Below are 20,406 nucleotides of genomic sequence, written 5' to 3'. Positions count from 1 at the left end.
ATCACTCCAACCCTGATCGAGTATCCTCTAAATATTACTCCTGCATAGATCCCGGCAAAGATCCGAAATGATAACGGTATGCGCCGAACCCACTCTGCAAGACACATCCCTCTTTGGGTTCATCAAGGACCTTTCGGCATGCAGGATGGCATATATGATCCTTGATAACCCAAACACTAGCAGGAAAACCGACCCGAGGTCTGACTTATCCAACTCACTCACAATTCCAAAGCGATACATATTCCCAACATCCAACTAGTAGCAGTAAAATATGACATACCCGCAACATCTGGAGCAATCCGAGTCACCTCCATCTAATATGATCAACCCTTCCACACCTGTAGTAGCCTAAACCCTTGGAGTGACAAACTCCCTCGTGCACTTTCTCGTACGCATTGCACTGACTCCGACCCTGTTGGCCTTTCACCCGATGATCAAAAATCATGGGTCTCTTCCCGAGACCCCTACTATACGCACCAAGCACACACCTCTCTTTTCAGGGTACTCCCAAATCGATCCCGCATCTGCAATCCTTGGAAATCATATCATTTAGGGTCTGACACCCTGTCATGCTCACTAGCTCGCTTGCCAATGGCTAAGCTGCAACAACTAGAACATCCTCTGTCCCCAAACTGGGTCACAAACTATTCCCTGAAGCTTCTTAGATTCTCCAAGACTCTCACTGATTCGAGTATGGATCCTGTGCTTTCAGTAGTGCAAGCCCAATACTACCTTCCACACATATCCATACTTTCTTCAGTAATCCTCCAGGATCCTCCAAGTCACTTCCTCAACTGGTACACCCAAGTCTAACTAAGCCTCACTACTAACTCACTAAAATATATCCTAGGCCTCCCTAGGTTCCCGAACTCACCCAGTCCTCAGCTTCCAAAAGATTCCCAGTAATGTCAACTAGCTACCTCATGAATATAGCCACATGCAACAGAGATCAGATAATCCTTCAAGTAACAGACTCATCCCTATAACGGTTAGACTCAAACGAGAGCTGCGCAATAGGGTCAAATCTATCACTCTGAGATTATCCAGCCAGTGCCACATGTGACTTAGCATATTTACTTAATAGCTAAATCACATTACTAAGAGTCCCACAAAGCACAAAGCAATCAGCATTTAGACAATGGAAAATCTATCCATCATATTCCAATCAAATAATTTTATCCTCTAATCAGGAATCTGTACATGCAATTAAAAGGCTCATACAATCAGGCATAACCTAAACAAGATATCCTATCACTAACTGATCAGTACTAGCATGCAAGTCTACAAACACATATAATAGGCATATAAGGCATCCTCCTAGATCCTTAGCCCTAATCTAGCATGCAATTCTCATAATCATATCGTAACATAACATATCATAACATGTATGGGTATCTTGGGGAAAACTTACTTGAGCTTGACTGATTGCACGCATCACACACTTTGTTCTTCTCAAAGTTCCTTTCTCTTTTCAGATTCCTTTCAAACTCCTTCTATAAAATGGTTTTACTTTTTAAAATTTTCATACCAAGCCCTTAGTTTGAGTTCAGACACACCCGAGAGTATGTACGAATCCCTCAAACCAAGGCTTTGATACCAACTTGTAACATCCCAAAAATCCAGGCCAAAAATTTAATTTTTAAATACATCATTATAAAACCAACAGTGTAATAAAACATCCGTAATATCATGTCATGTCAAAACCAAAGTAGAAATAATCAAACGTGTTATCATAAAATAATATCATAGTGTAATCCCAAAGATCTCATGTGCGGAAAACCATAGTGTGATGCACTGCGATCGGGCCGACTCCTTTCCTTTAAACACGAAGTACCTGAAACCAAAGCTGAAAACCGTAAGCACGAAGCTTAGTGAGTTCCCCCAACATACCACATACCATACAATCACATAACATACATATATTGTCAGGCATATCCGGGTGCCCGACCTACCCCTTCGGTCCTCTCCACCGGATACAGACTAGTCTATCTGGGAGCTGGCCTCCCCTTCGGTCCTCTCGACTGGATACGGACTAGCATATCTGGGTGCTGGTCTCCCCTTCGGTCCTCTCGACCGGATACTGACTAGCATGTCTGGGAGCTGGCCTCCCTTCGGTCCTCTTGACCGGATACTGACTAACATATCTGGGAGCTGGCCTCCCCTTCGGTCCTCTCGACCGGATACTGGGGACTATTTCACCACTACTACTACCACATAACACATATATCACATAATCTATCTAGCATAGCTAGGCATGACCGCCCCTTCGGCCCTATCGACCAGTATTATGGGGGACTATCTGCCCCATACTGTCACTAGCACATAGCATCATATCATACTAGCACAATAACATATCACAGGTAGTAGCAACCCTAGATGAATATCACAAAAACAAACATCTATCATACAATTCCTACTGGTGGGTCGACATCACCGCTACTGGAAGGTAACTCACCTCACACTGTTGAAGTCCCGAAGACACAATGCCACACTTGCTGAAGTCCCGCAGACTCGACCCCAGCTGCTGGTTGACAGATTCCCGTACTGTCAACACCAAAATAACACCCAATTAATAATTGGGTCCCAATACATAACCATAAGTACATTCTTTGGTAATTACTACATTACCCCTAGCTTGGCTTATTCAAGCCCAAGGCCCAATCCATAGTCCCAAAGTCGACTAGGAATCAAAGCCCAACACATGGCCCAATTTTCCAAATTGGGCCTAGGCCTATACATGATCTCATTCTAAGACCCAACATCATATAATCATTAAGGCCCATCTATGGCCCAATTTTCCAAATTGGGCACAAGCCCCTTACATGGGCCTTACCCTAGGCCCATTAAATTATTCTAGTTCTTTGGCTTGACTTTGGATGGCCCATTAATTACCCAACCCTCAAGGCCCAAAAGAAAGGCCCAATAATAAATCCAAGTGAAATTAGGGTTTCACATAAAATGATGATTAGGGTTAAGTTTCCTACTTAATCCATTAAGTCCATTATCGCTTAGACTAATCTTTGCCAAAGTTTATTATTTAATATCTCAAGTTATTAAATAATTCTCGTTTGTCTCGATTAATTCCCCAAAATTAGGGTTTTGATGGCGTTAGGGTTTTCCAAACCCTAAATAAGGTTTCCAACCCAATACTAGTCCAATAATTAATTTGTTGGGCTTTTAGATCAATTATTAGGCCTATTAAGCCCACTAAAATATCATTAAGCCCATTAGGGTTTTCCTTAGGCCAATTAGGGTTTATTACACCCATTAGTCACATGTTTGGGCTTTTGGGTCCATTAAGCATTATTGGGCCCATTAGGGTTCATTAAGACCATTAAGCCTCATTGAGCCCATTAGGGTTTCTTGTTCCCATGTCCAATCATCCAAACGAGTCCAAACACCATCAAAGCACACCGCCACCCGACACGGCAGCCGGTGGCGGCACCCACCACCTCACGGTGGTGGTTTCGAATACCTTTCTCATTATTCCATTTTTGTTACAATGTACAATATGAAACCCCAAAGAACACACACACACTAATACAACATACATACACATGCACAACCACCTTGTGGTGGCCGACAGTGGTAGATGGTGGCAGCCACCACCTCACGGTGGTGGTGGTGGTGGCTTTTCCGACTAATTAAACCCACTCACATACACCTCTCGTCTTATAGCAGCAACACCTAGCACACACAACCTACTTTGAACACAAAAACGCACCCCATTGGCAATCTTGAGGCGGCAGGAAAGGAAAGGCGGCGATGACAGCCGCTCTACAGCGGTGTTGTTGATGGCAGCCACCATTGTTGGCTGCCATGGTGGTCTTCATGCGTTTTCCAGCCAATATCTCCCACACACGGATTAAAGTCGATACACCCACTGCATGAGATACAACACAAAGAAGCCACCTGAAAGAGCTACCCTCACTGTGGCGGCGGCACCCAAAACATAGTAGAACCACCGCATGGAACAACGACGATAGCAGCGGCGAACGACGGTGGCGAAGTCACGCCAGAAGCAAGGGCAATTGAGGCGCCGACGACCACCATGAACGAATACGAACGGGGACAAAACAGAAGGAGAAGAAGAAGGGTAGAGGTGCGGTGGCACCGGTCATTGACCTCTCTCCCTCGCCGGTAGCGGAACGGAGATAGCTGCGCTTCAACCGGTGATTCCCGACTCCGACGACAATGGCGGCTGGGCACGAGGTTGGCGGCCCGACGACTGCTCCTTAGGTTTAGGGTTTCAACGTATAGCGGGTTTATATATCCCGCATCATCCAACCCCCCCCCCCACCACCACCGTGTTTACACAAACAATCCCTCTTTCCCCATTTTCCTTCAAAACAGACCCAAGATTTACCTTTTTAACCCCTGATTCCATAAATCTTCACAATATAAATCCGGAATTTACATTTTATCCCATGCTTCCATAATTCCTTTCATATTGAGTCATAAATGTTACCAAGCAGCCCCTGTCTTCAATATTACTTACAATTTGAGTCTAAATTTTACACTTTAATCCCCGCCTTCTAAAATTATGACAGTTAACTCCTCGAGATCATCACCTTGCTATATAATTATTTATTTTAGGGCTTCAATTCGTTCATTAATTAATTTATTTATTTAATAAATAAACGGGGCTTTACAATGTACTAACCATTGCCACTACACGCACTATTTGATGGGGAGTTTCTCAAACTCCCAACCCTGAACTCCTCAATCCATCAAACGTTGTACTACATCTTTTCCTTCTCAGAGATCGCATACTCATTCTTGATCTGCGTGCTCTTACCCTTGTACACTCGGAGGATTCTCCCCCACTTCGATCCAACTTACACCTCGCTGCTCAATGCTTGAAAAGAAAACCCAATGCTTACTACCATTCCATAATCAATCTACTAAGGAACCCCAAGCTTACCATAGCTAGGGATCTAACCAGTCCATTTCTGAAACTATACAACTTCGAACTAGCGAGACATACCAAGTCCCTCCCCGTCATGCTACAGTTATTGCATCCTAAGTAACCTTCTCCAATAGAGCACATCCCCTAACTACCATTCAAATATCCAAGTTATGCAGATGGCATATAACTCGATCACAATCAAGTCGCACAAAATAAAATACTAATACCGATAATGATGCAGAACCGTAACAATATAATCATGAACAAATAAAAGAACTGAAAGCGGAAGTCGCTTACCTGCAACGTCCGATGCTGCTCGCGTCTCCAAGGTAGTCATCTAAAAAGCCCTGCCTCCTACCGCAGGCGTCTCAGCGCGGCCCTGAAGGCCGTCTGTGATCCTCAAAGTTGCAGGGGCAGGTGCCATCACCCGTCCTGCCAAAAACAAACTGGGGCACCCGGCCTTCTTGTGGCCCCGCTGGTTGTAGTGGAAACATATCAAGTCTGATCCATTTGCGGTGGTAGCAGTACAATCCCTGCTAAAATGACTAGTCCATCCGCACTTGAAGCAACCCGAATCTCCGCCACTACCACTCCTGCACGCACCCTTGTGCGTCCTGCCGCACCTTCCGCATCGGCCGCGACTCTGGTAATCCGTCGGTCTCGAATCCGACCCCTTGGGCCTTTTGCCCGAGCCTGCGGCTGCATGAACCTCATCCAGCTTCCTCTTCCGGATCTGCTCCAAATCAATCTCTCTCTCTAGCTCGCGCGATCATATCCTCCAACGTTTTGCAGCTGGACCTGCTCACAAACTGCCTGATGTCATACCTCAACATCTCATGGTATCCGACATTCTTCATCTCCTCATCCGTGACATACTGCGGTACAAGAAGAGCCCTCTCCCTGAACTTGGCGGTGATCTCCGCCACAGTCTCAGTGGTCTGCATCAAATCCTGAAACTCCCATGCCAACTGCTGCACCTCAATAATCGACGAAAAGTCCGCCCTGAACCTGGCCGAGAAATCGCTCCAAGTCATCGCGTCCAACGCGACATCATCACCAATGGCATGACCAATCTCCTCCCACCAATCCCTCGCTTTGTCCTTCAGGAGACAGGAAGCGAGCCTGACCTTTTCCCCCTCGGCGCACCGGATCGTACGAAATGCATTGGCAACATCAGCCAACCATCTGTTGCTAGTGATGGGGTCCCTAGCCCCATTATAATATGGTGCCCTGCAAGCCCTGAACTCACGAAATATCAAAGTACGTGCTCCCATCAATGCCATCATCTCGGCATGGAAGGCTCCCAACCTCTCATCCAAGATCTCCAGTATACCCTCCTTGACCGTGCCAAAGATCACAGGAGTCTGGTCTAGTATGTTGCGCATAACCTCAACTGATATCAACTCCCTTATTCTCTCCTCAAGCTTCTCGGCTCCTGAACCCGAGCCTGATCCCTCTTCGGCGCCTAATCCGCCCACTGGTCTCTCTCGCAACGTCACCATGCTGAAAATATAACACAACCACTATCAGAATACTTATCACTGCTGCAAGACCAAACACACGCTCTACCAGGTTCCCGTTCTCATCTCGGCCTTTCCCGAATCGAGTACGGATCCTCTGCTTTCAGTAGTACGGGACCATACTACCTTCCACATCTATCTGTACTTTCCTCAAGAACTGCTTCGACTCTACCAGGGCCCTTTTCCACTACTACTGCTCCCAGCACTACCTCATCCTAGGCTTGCCCTAGGGAAACCTCTGACTCAACTCAAACCAGTCCTCAACTGCTGAAGGCCTCCTTGTGATGCTAATTAGCCATCAGCTGAATACCATCACATGTGACGAGGCTCAGATAATCCTTCAAGTAAAAGACGCATCCCTACAACGGTTGGACTCAGACAAGAGCTGCACAATAGGGCCAAATCCAGTACTCTGAGATTATTCAACCCTGATCACATGTGACGTGACGTATTCACCTAATGGCTAACTCCCATCACTCAGAATCCCAAAATTCACAAAGCAAGCAACATTCAGACAAGGGGAAAATCTAACCATAACATACTCAAGCAATCATATCCACATAGTAACAATCTGTACTGGCATGCAACACAAACTCATAAAATCAAGCATAACCTAAACAAGCTATCCTATTACTGTCTAAGCAATACTATCATGTAGCTCAAAAGCACATATAATAGGCACATAAGGCATCCTCCCTAGATCCTTAGTCCTAATCTAGCATGTTGTTCTACTAACTGATAATCATAACATAAACTTGTATAGGTATTTTTGGGTACTTACTTGAGCTCGGTTGATTGCATGCACCACACCCTTTTTCTCCTTTCTAAATTCTTTTCTTTCTGTGTTCTTTTGCTTTTCTAAAACTATTTTCTTTCTCAAACTCTTGTTACAAAACTGGCTTTTTATTTTGAAAACTTCCATACCACTTCCTTAATTTGAGTTCAGACACACCCGAGAGTACGTCCGAATCCCTCAAACTAAGGCTCTGATACCAACTTGTAACGTCCCAAAATTCAAGACTAAAAATTTCTTTTATAAAACATTACTTAAAACATAATTATCAATTCATAACATAATCAGAGTATGATTTCCAAAACATATTTTCATTATCAGAGTAAAACATTCTCAGGCTGTCTAATCTATGGTGTGTGCCATGCGATCACCCCGAGCTCTTCCCTCCGCTACCGGAAGTACCTGAAACCAAAATTGAAAATCGTAAGCACGAAGCTTAGTGAGTTCCCCAACCTACCACATACCATGCATAACCACATACTGCACATACTGGGCCACACCCGCTATTCTGGGCCTCGCCCGCTACAGCGGCCCTGCCGCTCCAAGCCTCGCTTGGCTTCGAGCCCCGCTCAGATACAGATATATTTCACTTAGGCCTCGCCTGTCACTGGGCCTCACCCACTAACATATAATAGCACATAAATATATCGCAACACATAAACTAAACATATACTAATGGATCATATCCTAAGGCCTCGTCTATCCTGGGCCTCGCCCTTGTCCTGCTACTGATGAGTCATGGAACCCCATCCACGCCCCTAATGGTGGTGAGATACGGGCCCAGCCCACACTCACTCTTTCCCTAACTTGGGCCTCGCCCCTACTCTGCTGCTAATAAGATGTGGAACACTGTCCATACACTGCTATTGGTGAGATACGGGACCTCGCCCACCCTCACCTCCCTACCAGGCACATACATGTATCACACAGACAACAAGTATAAAATATCACATAAACCACTCCTTGGGCACCCGCCCATTATCATTGGACCTCGTCTTGAATATCATACTAGCATATTGTGCCTAGGGCTAACCCCCGGTCTTCTACTCATAACTACATGGGTCGGTATTGTGGCCTTAGACCTATTCATACAAAGGGAAATTCACCTGATCTTGCTGAACTTGCTGATAACCCCTCTAGCTGCTGCCCGACAACTCTTTAAACTCCTGCTCCACTAGCTCTCTGAGCTACCAATATCAATGCAACACTTAGTTTAACTGTCCTCCAAAAGTCAACTAAGTCAAATCTGGTCAAAGTCAAGTCCTAGTCAAGGTCAACCTTCCAGGTCAACCTCACTTGCTGAGTCTGCCTACTGACTCGCCGAGTTCATATGCTCAGAGTCCTTCCATTCGTGACTCGACTCGCCGAGTCAGTCCATGACTCGCCAAGTCCACCGATTTCCGAGTCCTGTCCTGTCCAACTCACTGAGTCTCCACTCAACTCACTGATTCGAGTCTCAACTTGAAGGGTTCGAGGTTCCGCTACTTAACTCGCCGAGTCCAAGGCAATCTTCAACTGACTCGCCGAGTTGTTCTTCCAACTCGTCGAGTTCCTGCCCAACTTCAACCAACTCGTCGAGTCCACCCATGTGACTCGCCGAGTCGCTCCAGTTCTTAATCTATACAGTGGCTTTTCGAGCCATGCAGGGGCTCCAAATCATAGATCCATACTTCCAAGGCTCAATCCTCACGTAAAGTTGCAAACTTTACGTATAACAAAAGAGATCTAGGCTCAAAACACACTAGGGTTAGGTTTTAGGACAAAAGAGCTTCACCAACTACTCAATATCTGATGCTTTATGACATATTGGACCATCCCAACCCTAGATATGAAGTGGCAACTACATATCTAAGCCCCAAGCCCGAATTGGGTCTCACACAACCATAAAACCCCCAAATCTCATAACAAAAAATAGATCTAGATGCAAAGGAGGGAAGATAGCAGCTTATTACCTCCAAGATGAACACTAACTGAAGTAGATATTGGATCTACACCTCTCCTTTGAAGCAACCTTCTTGATCTTCAAGTTCCTTTCCAAAGTTTCCTTCCTCCAAAGCTATTTCTCTCAAATGATGGAAGCTCACACGAAATCTAGGGTTTATAGGTTCTCTAGAATGATATGGAGGCTAAGGAAGGGACATAACTCCCTTTATATAGGATACAACTCCCGGGATTAGGGTTTTCCTTGTTCAGACTAGACTCGCCAAGTCTCATTAGCCGACTCACCGAGTCCGTCACTTACTCCTTGGCCCGGATCCCGCTCGGACTCGCCGAGTTCCTCCTTGGACTCGACGAGTCGGCCCTTTAACTTAAGGTTTCCTTTCCTTTCTTGGCCTTCCTAATTTTTGGTGTTACACATCGATTCCACCCTCTTGAGTTGAGCTCCACCTGTCTCCTTTCCTCCTCCTTTCTCTCCAGCCATGATCCCAAGTTATGCTCTGATACAAATTTGTAATGGATTATAAGAATAACAAGAAATGCATTAGCAAAAGAAACTTTTGATGAACAACAATGGCAATAGAACAGGATAGTAGTAGCAATTTGAGAGGCTACGGTCTCCAATAGAAGAAACTTCTAAGAATAAAATCCAATACTAAACTCAGATTGTTCCCTCCTATAAAAAGGCAAGAATGATAGCTACTGCCCTGAATTCATACCTGCTGGACAGGTTAGTGGATCTTCCTTCATGGGGAATCTTTTTCTTGTTATTCCTTCTCTTGTACGTGAATTTGAGTGGTGGGGGCACAACAGATGTTGCTTAATAATAACTAGGGACAAAATTAGATCAAAATAAATAATTTATTTATTAATACTGATGTTATTCTTTTGTTAGAAAAAGATTCTTTTTTTCTTTTTAATTTTTTTTATATAATAGTGGGTTTTATGAAAATTTTAAGAAATACGTATGGTTTTTATGAAAGAAAAATAAAAAATGGTTCCAAACTCTAAAATAATGACAGTGTGTCGGTGTTATCCTATTTAAAAGCCCTTCTCCCTTTTATTATATTTCACCTTTTACTTTTTACAGCATACAACGAATTCCAAGCCGCGCTTATTTTTTTTACAGCAAACGACGAAATCCACGAAAACGAAAACTTCATTGATCAATGATGGCAGGAAAACTCATAGTTTTCTTGTTCCATCTCGCAGTCGCACTTTCACTAACTTCACACTCATCATCCCTCAACTTTACTGTCGACGACCCGATTGATTCTGATGTTTTGGGGGCCATATTAGTATTGCGAATTTTCTTGATTTTTTCTTACCTTTTTGTTTTTTTCTTTGAACAGGGAGTTGAAGACTTACTTCATGGATCGATGATGGTAGGAAAATTCATTGCTTTCTTGTTCCTCGCACTTGCACTGACTTCACACTTATCATTCAACAACTTTAGTGTCGACGTTACTATTGATTCTAGTGTTCTTGGAGCAATATTAGTATTGCAAATTTTCTTGATTTTTTCTTACTTTTTTGTTTTTTTCTTTGAACAGGGAGTTGAAGACTTACTTCATGGATCGATAATGGCAGGAAAATTCATAATTTTCTTGTTCCTTCTCGCAGTCGCACTTCTACCGACTTCACTCTCATCATTCGACAACTTTAGTGTCGACGTTACTATTGATTCTGGTGTTCTTGGGGCGATATTAGTATTGCGAATTTTCTTTATTTTTTCTTACCCTTTTGTTTTTTTCTTTGAACAGGGAGTTGAAGACTTACTTCATGGATCGATGATGGTAGGAAAATTCATTGTTTTCTTGTTCCTCGCACTTGCACCGACTTCACACTTATCATTCCACAACTTTAGTGTCGACGTTACTATTGATTCTAGTGTTCTTGGGGCAATATTAGTATTGCGAATTTTCTTGATTTTTTCTTACTTTTTTGTTTTTTTCTTTGAACAGGGAGTTGAAGACTTACTTCGTGGATCAATAATGGCAGGAAAATTCATAATTTTCTTGTTCCTTCTCAGAGTCGAACTTCTACTGACTTCACACTCATCATTCTACAACTTTAGTGTCGACGTTACTATTGATTCTGGTGTTCTTGGGGCGATATTAGTATTGCGAATTTTCTTTATTTTTTCTTAGTTTTTTGTTTTTTTCTTTGAATAGGGAGTTGAAGATTTGTATGACAAGTTGTAAGTTGCCCAAGCGACTTCAAGACATGTATGATGAGGATGATTTCAAAAAGGATATTGATATTTCAGATTGTGACTATTCTTTACCAACACAGCAACAAACTTTTAATGGTGTCTTTAGCGAGGTAAGTAAATTGAATATATGTATGTATGTTTTTTCACACACATCCATTACTTTCTTAATTGTTCCTAACAGGAATGAGAATATGGTTTAGCAAGAAAACATCGTCTTGAAATTAGGGTGTTACAAAGTACAAATCAACATTGTTCACGCCATTTTTATATTTAATGATAGGTTGATAAAGGTGAGGAAACTGCTGCACCTATATCCAAACATCCCAACCAATCCCTCCTTCATGTATAACCAAACAATGCCACAAGGATTCTGAGTTGCCCAAGCATCTCCATGATGAGATGATGTTTGATTTTCTTTACTCTGTAAGTATAGCTATTTTTCAGACTCAATCTTTTTAAAACATGTATTTATTTTGTTACTCTTAAGTCGAGTTTCGAAAACTTTAATGTTTCTAACTATTGCATTGTACTTTGGAGATTGACTTTCCTGTTGTTTTTCAAATTCTTGCTATAACATCAAACTATTTCTTCTTAAAATATAAATATGGGTTTATGTGATTATTTACATTTTAATTTTAAAGAATTGGTATCTGAATTGAACTAGTTATATAATAATATTTTGCAATGGTGTTTTTGGATAAAAAAAAAAAGGAATTAGCTAGTGGAACTGCGATTTATTCAATTGGATACAATGAATAAGAGAAATGTACTTTGTTACTTGTTTCCTCTGTCTATATATTACCATTTCTGATTAAATCTCGGTTATAGCAGTGGACTTTGTTATTTCTGTTTTTATAACAGATTTGTTAAGGCGTTTTGTTATCTCTATTGGCAAAAGGGTTGTTGAAAGGCGTGATTTTAATGGAGTTTTTCATGGTTATTGCAATATAATTCATGGTTATTGAAATTGGACGGAATATATATATAACCCATTTCTAACCTTTTTTTTCAGCCAAAAAATAAAGATTTCTTGGTTCTTGATGAACTGGATATCTCCCAGTCCCAAGCGATTGATGATGGCAAGCGAGTTCATGGTAGGATGTTGTTACCTTTTCTGACCTTCAATCTACAGAGAACCCAATCCCAATGGTGGAGGAGTATGGTCTGCTTTCCAAGAACAGAAAGTTGGACGGATTTTTGGGACGGGAATGTAATTCTGCTTCATCAACAATAGATCATAAGTCTAGTGGTGAACAGCAGTTAGCAATGGAGAATGTAAAATCAAACCAATCAAAAGCTGCAAGGGCAAATTCTCATGATGAATGTGCAAAAGATGAGATGATGAACATAAATGAGAACTCAAAAAATGAGGATGTTTAACACAACCACCCTAAGGTTTTCCTAAGTGATGTTGCTGCTGTTTTCTCAGAGGTAAAGTATATCACCCAAAACTTGCATTTCAAAAGTTATACATACTCATGATATGTAGGATGTGTACTTGGTTGAAACATTAAATCGATTCCTTTTAGTTTTTTTTAACAAACACTTAAGCATGCAATGCACTGAGTTTCACATCATAATCTAAATCTACCTTTTGACCCCAAGTTTACAAACCAAATTTGCATTCCAACCATCACGAATGTAACTAGAAACCCATTCCATTGAGATGTTACTTGAAATTGGACAGAATATATGTATATAACCCATTTCTAAATAACAGTATATGACATACCAAATATGGATGGATATATCTAAAGAGTTTACAGGCATCCCTTATGTTAAACATCATCACTAGCCCAATAGAACAAATATTATCTAGAAGACTTAGCTTGTTCTAGAATGCTCTAGAAGATTCTAGAACATTACGGAAGACTATGGAAGACTCCAGAATATACCGTAAGAGTCTAGAATACTCTAAAATGACATGGAAGACCCTGGAAGGTTATGGATCATTTTAGAAGACACCGAAGCAACCTAGACCTCTCCATAACATGGTAGAACATTCTAGAAACATATGGAAGGTTATAGAGTATGTTAGATAGTTCTAGAGTTATCTAGTAAGTAGTTAGTATATATACTAGTATCTAGAACTTTCCTAAGAGGCCTATAATAGGTGTGGAGTAGTCTCTCAAAGTGTAAATTCTTCTTAAGTGTCGTAATAAAAGTATTGTTGTTTCCCACATAAAGAGTCGTGTTCAATACCATACATATCTAATACCATGTAATATGCTTTTCTTTTCTCCTTAGGGTAACATACTTGCAAAACCAACACAAAACATTCCATTTTCACACATCCCTGATCTCAATACATGTAGTACTTTCTGAATTGTTCATAACAAGAATTGGGGAGGTTTAGCAAGAAAAAAACAATTTTATTTTATCAAAATTAGGGAAATCTACATTATTCATGCCATATCTATCTTTTCTGATAGGTTGATATTCAGGATGAAAATGTTGGTGGAACTGTCTCCCTTGCTTCATGTTTATCCAAACAAGGAGACAAGGATTTTGCTACGTGGCCACGGGACCCACATAGGAATGTTGAATACCAAATCTCCATCTCCCAGTTCCAATCAAATGACATTATTCAGAGGCGAGTTGATGATGACATGCTGGTTGGTTTTCTAAAAAGGAAAAATTCATTGCATGAGCATGAGCTTCAAGCTATTGAGGTACGAATGTTCTAGTTATGTCAAGTGCATCTTTTGATACCATTTCCTTTGCTTTATTTAACTTCTTTCTACTAAATTTTCTTATACATTATTCTTCACAACCAACATTTACTGAAGTGGAACACGAATAATCCGGACCTAGTTGGATCAAAAGTGCAGCTTCACAATCTGATCAAACACGCATTGTTGATTTATTTTTCTGGTCTTGCCAAAACGCTGATGGTGGAGTAGAGTTTGAAACTTTGGAATTGCTAATCGACTGCAAATCTGCTAGAGGTTCAAGTCAACAAACTAGCAGGATAAACAAGTCCTTAGAACTGGGCATCTCTGCTTCTTACAATCCAAAAGAAGGTATTGGTGTACTTTGTTATTCTATTTGGTGATTTGAAGCATGTTGAAGCTTGTAGGTGTATAGTGATAGATTTAGTTTTAGTGATACACAAACACAAGTGTTATTTGCAGCAATAAAGATGGAAAAAAGAAGCCATTAATTTCCTATGATATTGATGCTTCTCAAGTTACAAGGGCCAGGTCTTGGGGTTCTATGAAAGAATGTCCACTTGGTGCTACTGCTAACCACAAAGAAGACGGTGAAATTGTTGCAATGAATTTTATTTAATTGCTAGGGTTTATAGTTTATTTTTATGAAATATGAGAGATGATAGTTATTTTTGGTTAATTTTTTTAAAGTCTACTTGATCATTTATTTATACTCTAGTAATGGGTTGTGGATTTGGTTGCAGGAATGGAAGTCAATGGGAAGGATGATGATTTGAAGACACCACTTCTAAATCCCTCTGATGTTGTTGCAATTGATAGTAAATCAATCCATAGTGTCAATCAAGGGATTAAAACCATTACATTCAAAATAGGTGGAATAGAATATGCATCATGTTCATCATCCAATGAGTCTTTACTTGTGGATCTCAATGGTGTGTCACCACTTCAAGGCCAGGGTGTAGTTTCAGAACATGTTGATGTAAGCTCCCATTGTTACCTCTTTTGTGTTTCTTGTCATATTTTAGAGAAAAAAAAGACATTTTTTAGCAAAGTATAATGATTTCGTGTTTTTAGGTAGAAGCAATCAAAGAAACTATTGAAGATGCAGGCTTTGAAGTCAAAGAATTTTCAAACTTTGAAGTAAATTCTAAAAAGATGTTGGATCCTGTCACCATGTGCCCTAGGGAATCAGATGGTTTAGCCTTAAACCAATCTTCTGAGTGTTGTATTCTTGTTAAACCTAAGCAACTGAAGTTTCATGAAACGGATGGATGCAATTCAAATAAAGGTAGTAGTCTGCTTTCCAGGATTAGAGAACTGTTGGGCAGTCCCTCAATGAATATGGATTATGCTTCATTAAAAGATGATAAAACCAGTGAGCAGCAGTTGAAGTCTGCAATGATACGTTCTCATGAGGATTTTGATGTGTGTACAAGTACAGAGACGATGAATATCGATTTGGACTTGGATCTGAATCCATTGATGGAGGAGAGTCTACTTCCCAAGAATAGAAAACTCGATGGATTTTTAGGACAGGAATGTAATTCTGCTTCAACAATAGTAGATCATAAATCCAGTGAGAAGCAATTACCAATGGAGAATGTAGAATCAAATAAATCGAAAGTTGCAATGACACGTTCTCAAGACAACTTTGATGAGTGTGCAAAAGACGAGATGATGGACATGGATGAGTACAGAATGGTGGAGGATGTTGAGCACAACCCTTAGGTTTCCCTGCATGATGATGCTGCTATTTACTGTGAGGTAAGTGTCACTTCTCAAAGACCCAAAACATGCAATTCAAAACTTATACATACTCATGATAAGTAGGATTTGCACTTGGTTTAAACATTAAGTCCATTCCCTTTAGCTTTTTTTTCTTCAACAAACAGTTTAGCATGCATTGAGAATCGATCCCTTCAATAGAATCACAATCCCCTATATATAGGGATAAATACAAATAATACAGCTACCGAATATGTAGATAAAATAGGAAAGGATATTTAACAATCCTAATTAAATATATACATATCCTATATCATATTATTCGGCTAATATTCCCCCGCAGTTTGAGCGGGAGGAGGTCGAACACTCAAACTGGATCTGAACTTCTGGTACAAGTAGCGTGGCAAGCCTTTGGTGAATATGTCGCCATACTGCATGGATGCAGGGATGTGCAGAACTCGAACTTGACCAATATGAACCTTCTCACGCACAAAGTGTATATCAATTTCCACATGTTTTGTGTGTTGGTGTTGAACTGGGTTCTGTGATAGATAGACTGCAGAAATGTTGTCACAATATACAACTGTCGCCTTTTGTAGCGGTACATGAAGCTCAACTAAGAGATTTTGAAGCCAAGTAGTCTCTGAAACGGCATTAGCAACCCCCCGATACTCAGCCTCAGCATTGGATCGGGAAATAGTAGGTTGTCGCTTAGATGACCATGAGACAAGGTTATTGCTTTATACCTGTCAAGCGATCCATTTGCTGGAGCGGGAAATAATAGGTTGTCTCGTGACAGTCAATTCCCACAGTTTGGGATTTCCCATTGACAACCAGTCTTGCTTTATACCTATCAAGCGATCCATTTGCTTTAAACTTATGGCGAAACAGCCACATACACCTGATAACGGGGTTGTCTGTTGGTCGAGGAACTAGTTCCCATGTTTCATTTGCCTGTAATGCGTTAAACTCATCTTCCATAGCTAGTAACCAATTTGGGTCAGACCGGGCTATAGAGACAAACTTAGGAATAGGTGAGATGGGTGATGTGGAAGTGGCGTGAAGATTTAGGCGGGTGACTGGTTTGGTATCCCCTGCCTTGGCACGGGTAGTCATCGGATGTGCAGAGGTGGGTAGGTCTGGTGGTGGTGCCATAGAAGGGTGGTCGGATTAAGGTGACGGGGAAGCGATAGAAGGCTGGTGATCGACTTGTTCCGTGGTGCGGTGTTGGTCAGTGGAGACTGGTGGAGCGGTGGGTGGTACTTTTGACCGGCGAGAATATGTAAGTATGGGAGAGTTATGTGGTGGGGCGGTAGGAGGTGATGGTGGGGTTGAAGGCTGGTAAGTGTTTGATTTGGTAAGGGTTTGTAGGTAGGAAACCGATGGAAATGATGGATCATCAAGGAAGTCATAGGATGGGGGGGATGAGTCGGCAAAGGGAAATGAGGTCTCATCGAAGGTAACGTGACGAGATAAATGGACTTTGCCGGTAGAAAGGTTATAGCAACGATATCCACGAAAATTATCCGGGTAGCCAAGGAAAACACATTTAATGGAGCAAGTTTGAAGCTTGTTCGATTGAGTAGCTGATGTGTTCGGATAGCACGTGCACCCGAAAGTGCGAAGATGATCGTAAGAGGGGTGGCAGCCAAAAAGGGCAAACGCAGGTGTAGAAAAATTGAGGCGTTTTATGGGAAGGATATTGTGGAGATATGAGGCGGTGTGAAGTGCTTCAACCCAGAAGGAGTGGGGAAGTGAGGCATGAGTGAGAAGGGTATGGATGATGTCATTAAGATGACGGATCATCCGTTCGGCCCGTCCATTTTGTTGAGACGTTTGCGGGCAAGAGAAACAAAAAACAAGACCGTGAGTTTGGGCAAAGGTTTTAAACTCATTATTGTCAAATTCACCACCAAGATCACATTGGAAAGATTTAATTTCCCGATTAAACTGAGTTTGGATTAATTTATAGAACTTTTTGAAATTGAGAAAGGTGTCAGATTTATATTTGAGAGGATAAACCCATACATAATTAGTGAAGTTATCAATAAGAACCATATAATATTTGTAACCTGTTTTGATCAATACAGGAGATGTCCAAAGATCACAATGGATAATATCAAATGGAGCAAAAGTGACTGATAGTAAATCAAAGAATGGCAACCGAGTATTTAGATAATTGGCAAGCATTACATAAAGATGAGTTCATAGTTTTATTGAAAGAAATGTAAAAATTTGAACGAAGCACATCTAAAACTTGGGCACTCGGATGACCCAACCTGGTGTGCCATCGGTCTTGAGAGGTAGCAAGAAGAGCAGATGAGCGTACGGGTGTTGTGAAAGGGTATAGATCGCCCGTGCTATCATGACGAGAAAGAAGTGCTCCAGTCTTGAGGTCCTTTACAGAGAAACCAGATGGGTCAAATTCAACCGAAGTTTGGTTATCTATGGTAAACTTGCGAACAGATAATAAATTTTTGATAATGGTAGGAATGAATAAAATATTTTTTAAGGCATAAGAACGAGATGGGGTGTGGTGCATGGTATGGCCTGACCCATGAATTGGTAGACTGGACCCGTTACCAACAAAAATGGAGTTTATAGGTGAAGTAGACATGGGATTGGAGATTTTACCTGGGTCTGGTGTAAGGTGTGTTGAGGCACCAGAGTCCATATACCAAGCTGGATCAGGTGAGTTGAGATTGACCTGTTGCATTGTCTGGGCTAAGTCAGAGGGGCGGTACTCTGAGTGACCAGGAAAAGATGGATTAAGGGCTGCCATGGAGGCTGAGAGAGACTATAACGGAGGCTGCCCATATGATCCCTGTTGATGTTGCCTTGGTGGTTGAGAAGGATTGTTGGTCCCAAACGTATGATTGGCCTAACCAAGTGGGTTTAATCGATGTGATGGGAATGGTGATGGTGGCGGGTTCCAGGTTTGTTGATTCTATTCGTTCCAAGGCTGTTGTCCGCGACCTCGACCCCTAAAATTCTAGCCACGACCCCAGCCGTTTACACCACGTCCACAAACATTTTATTGCTGTTGTCGAGCGCCCGGATAATTATGGTAGTTGGAGGCTTGACTGCGATTTCCTTGAGCCCCTGTGGAGTTTCCTGGATAGTTGTGGGATTGACTGCCATTCTATTGTGGCGGTCCGGGTGCAGCGAGGATAGTGTGTGTCTGGTTTTGCCGGGAATTTTGCCTATGTTGCTCTAATTGCAACATGCTACATGTTGTCTCCCATGAAAGAGAACTTTCATTAATGTATGCCCCTACATTTTGGTGGTAATCCCCAAACCATTTGCAGAACGAGCTTGGATTTTGGTCGTAATCCCCAAACCATTTGCAGAACGAGCCTGGATTCGGTGACCGAATTGTCAACATCTCCAAGTTGACCTACTAAATCTTTGAGTTTCTGGCAGTAGGCTTCCATTGATGAACATGCTCCAAGAGTGAGATTGGAGAATTCTTGTTCGAGAGCTGCATCACATGAACCTTTGTTGTTGAGAAAGTTAGACTTCAATTTATTCCAAGCAGCTTGAGTCGTGGTGTCATTCTCCAAGATTCGGACCATTAGTTCATCAGATAGGGTGCTATAGATCCATTGTAAGACCAGGGAATCGATCTCCACCCACTTCTTATAAGAAGGATCGGTCTCTGCTGGTGGAGGAGTGTCATCGATGTGATTAAGTACCTTGTAGGCTTTGGCATGGAGACGGAACAACTTAGTCCATAAGGAATAGGTAACTTTGGTGCCATCCAAGGTTTGAATCTTTGTCTGAACATTAGTTACAGTGTACGCAGGATGCAAGGTCGTGGCCTTTAACTCACCTGATCCAGAATCGTCTTTCGTCATGGAGAATAGAGATAGCAATGGAAGATTAACAAAATCGTAGCTTTGATTGATAGAGGTAGGCGTTGTATGATTTTAGGGTTTGTTGTTTACTTCTCTGATACATTAATAGAAGTTCTGGTCAAAGAATCGATCCCTTCAATAGAATCACAATCCCCTATATATAGGGATAAATACAAATAATACAGCTACCGAATATGTAGATAAAATAGGAAAGGATATTTAACAATCCTAATTAAATATATAAATATCCTATATCTATTTAATCGGCTAATAGGATTTGCACTTGGTTTAAACATTAAATCCATTCCCTTTAGCTTTTTTTCTTCAACAAACAGTTTAGCATGCATTGAGGTTTCTCATCATAATCTACCTTTTGATCCCAAATTTATAAACCATGTTTGCATTCCAATCATCAAGAATGTAACTAGAAATCCATTCCACTGAGATGTTACTTGAAATTGGACAGAATATATGTATATAACCCATTTCTAAATATCAGTATAAGATATACCAAACATGGATGGATATATCTAAAGAGTTTACACGCATCCAATAACAGGAGTAATATGCTTTTTTTTTCTAATTATGTTAAGTGAAGTTGTAATAGCATTTCCCTTCCTTTATTTAACATCTTTCTCCTGAATTTTCTTATGCATTATTCTACACAACCAACATTTACTGAAGTGGAAAGTGCAGCTTCTGAATCTGATCAAACAAGCAATGCTGATGTTGGCTTTACTATGGTTGACTCTAATGAAACTGTTACAGTAGTTTCCA

General features: G+C 41.3%; 1 protein-coding gene across 1 annotated transcript; it reads right to left on the bottom strand.

The window, feature by feature from the left end:
• Positions 1-19,032: 19,032 nt before the first annotated feature.
• On the bottom strand, positions 19,033-19,629 carry LOC145016779 (uncharacterized). Its single transcript, XM_078974992.1, has one exon. It carries the CDS (start codon positions 19,627-19,629, stop codon positions 19,033-19,035), a length of 597 nt encoding a protein of 198 aa, XP_078831118.1.
• Positions 19,630-20,406: the final 777 nt, after the last annotated feature.

Source organism: Lactuca saligna, chromosome 9 (genome assembly GCF_052625555.1).
Source record: "Lactuca saligna cultivar CGN05327 chromosome 9, ASM5262555v1, whole genome shotgun sequence".
Classification (NCBI taxonomy): Eukaryota; Viridiplantae; Streptophyta; class Magnoliopsida; order Asterales; family Asteraceae; genus Lactuca; species Lactuca saligna.
This window is presented reverse-complemented; position numbering and strand designations above follow the sequence as displayed.

Coding starts and splice junctions, on each gene's coding strand:
- LOC145016779 (XM_078974992.1), bottom strand. CDS start 19,629: ATGACGAAAGACGATTCTGGATCAGGTGAGTTAAAGGCCACGACCTTG.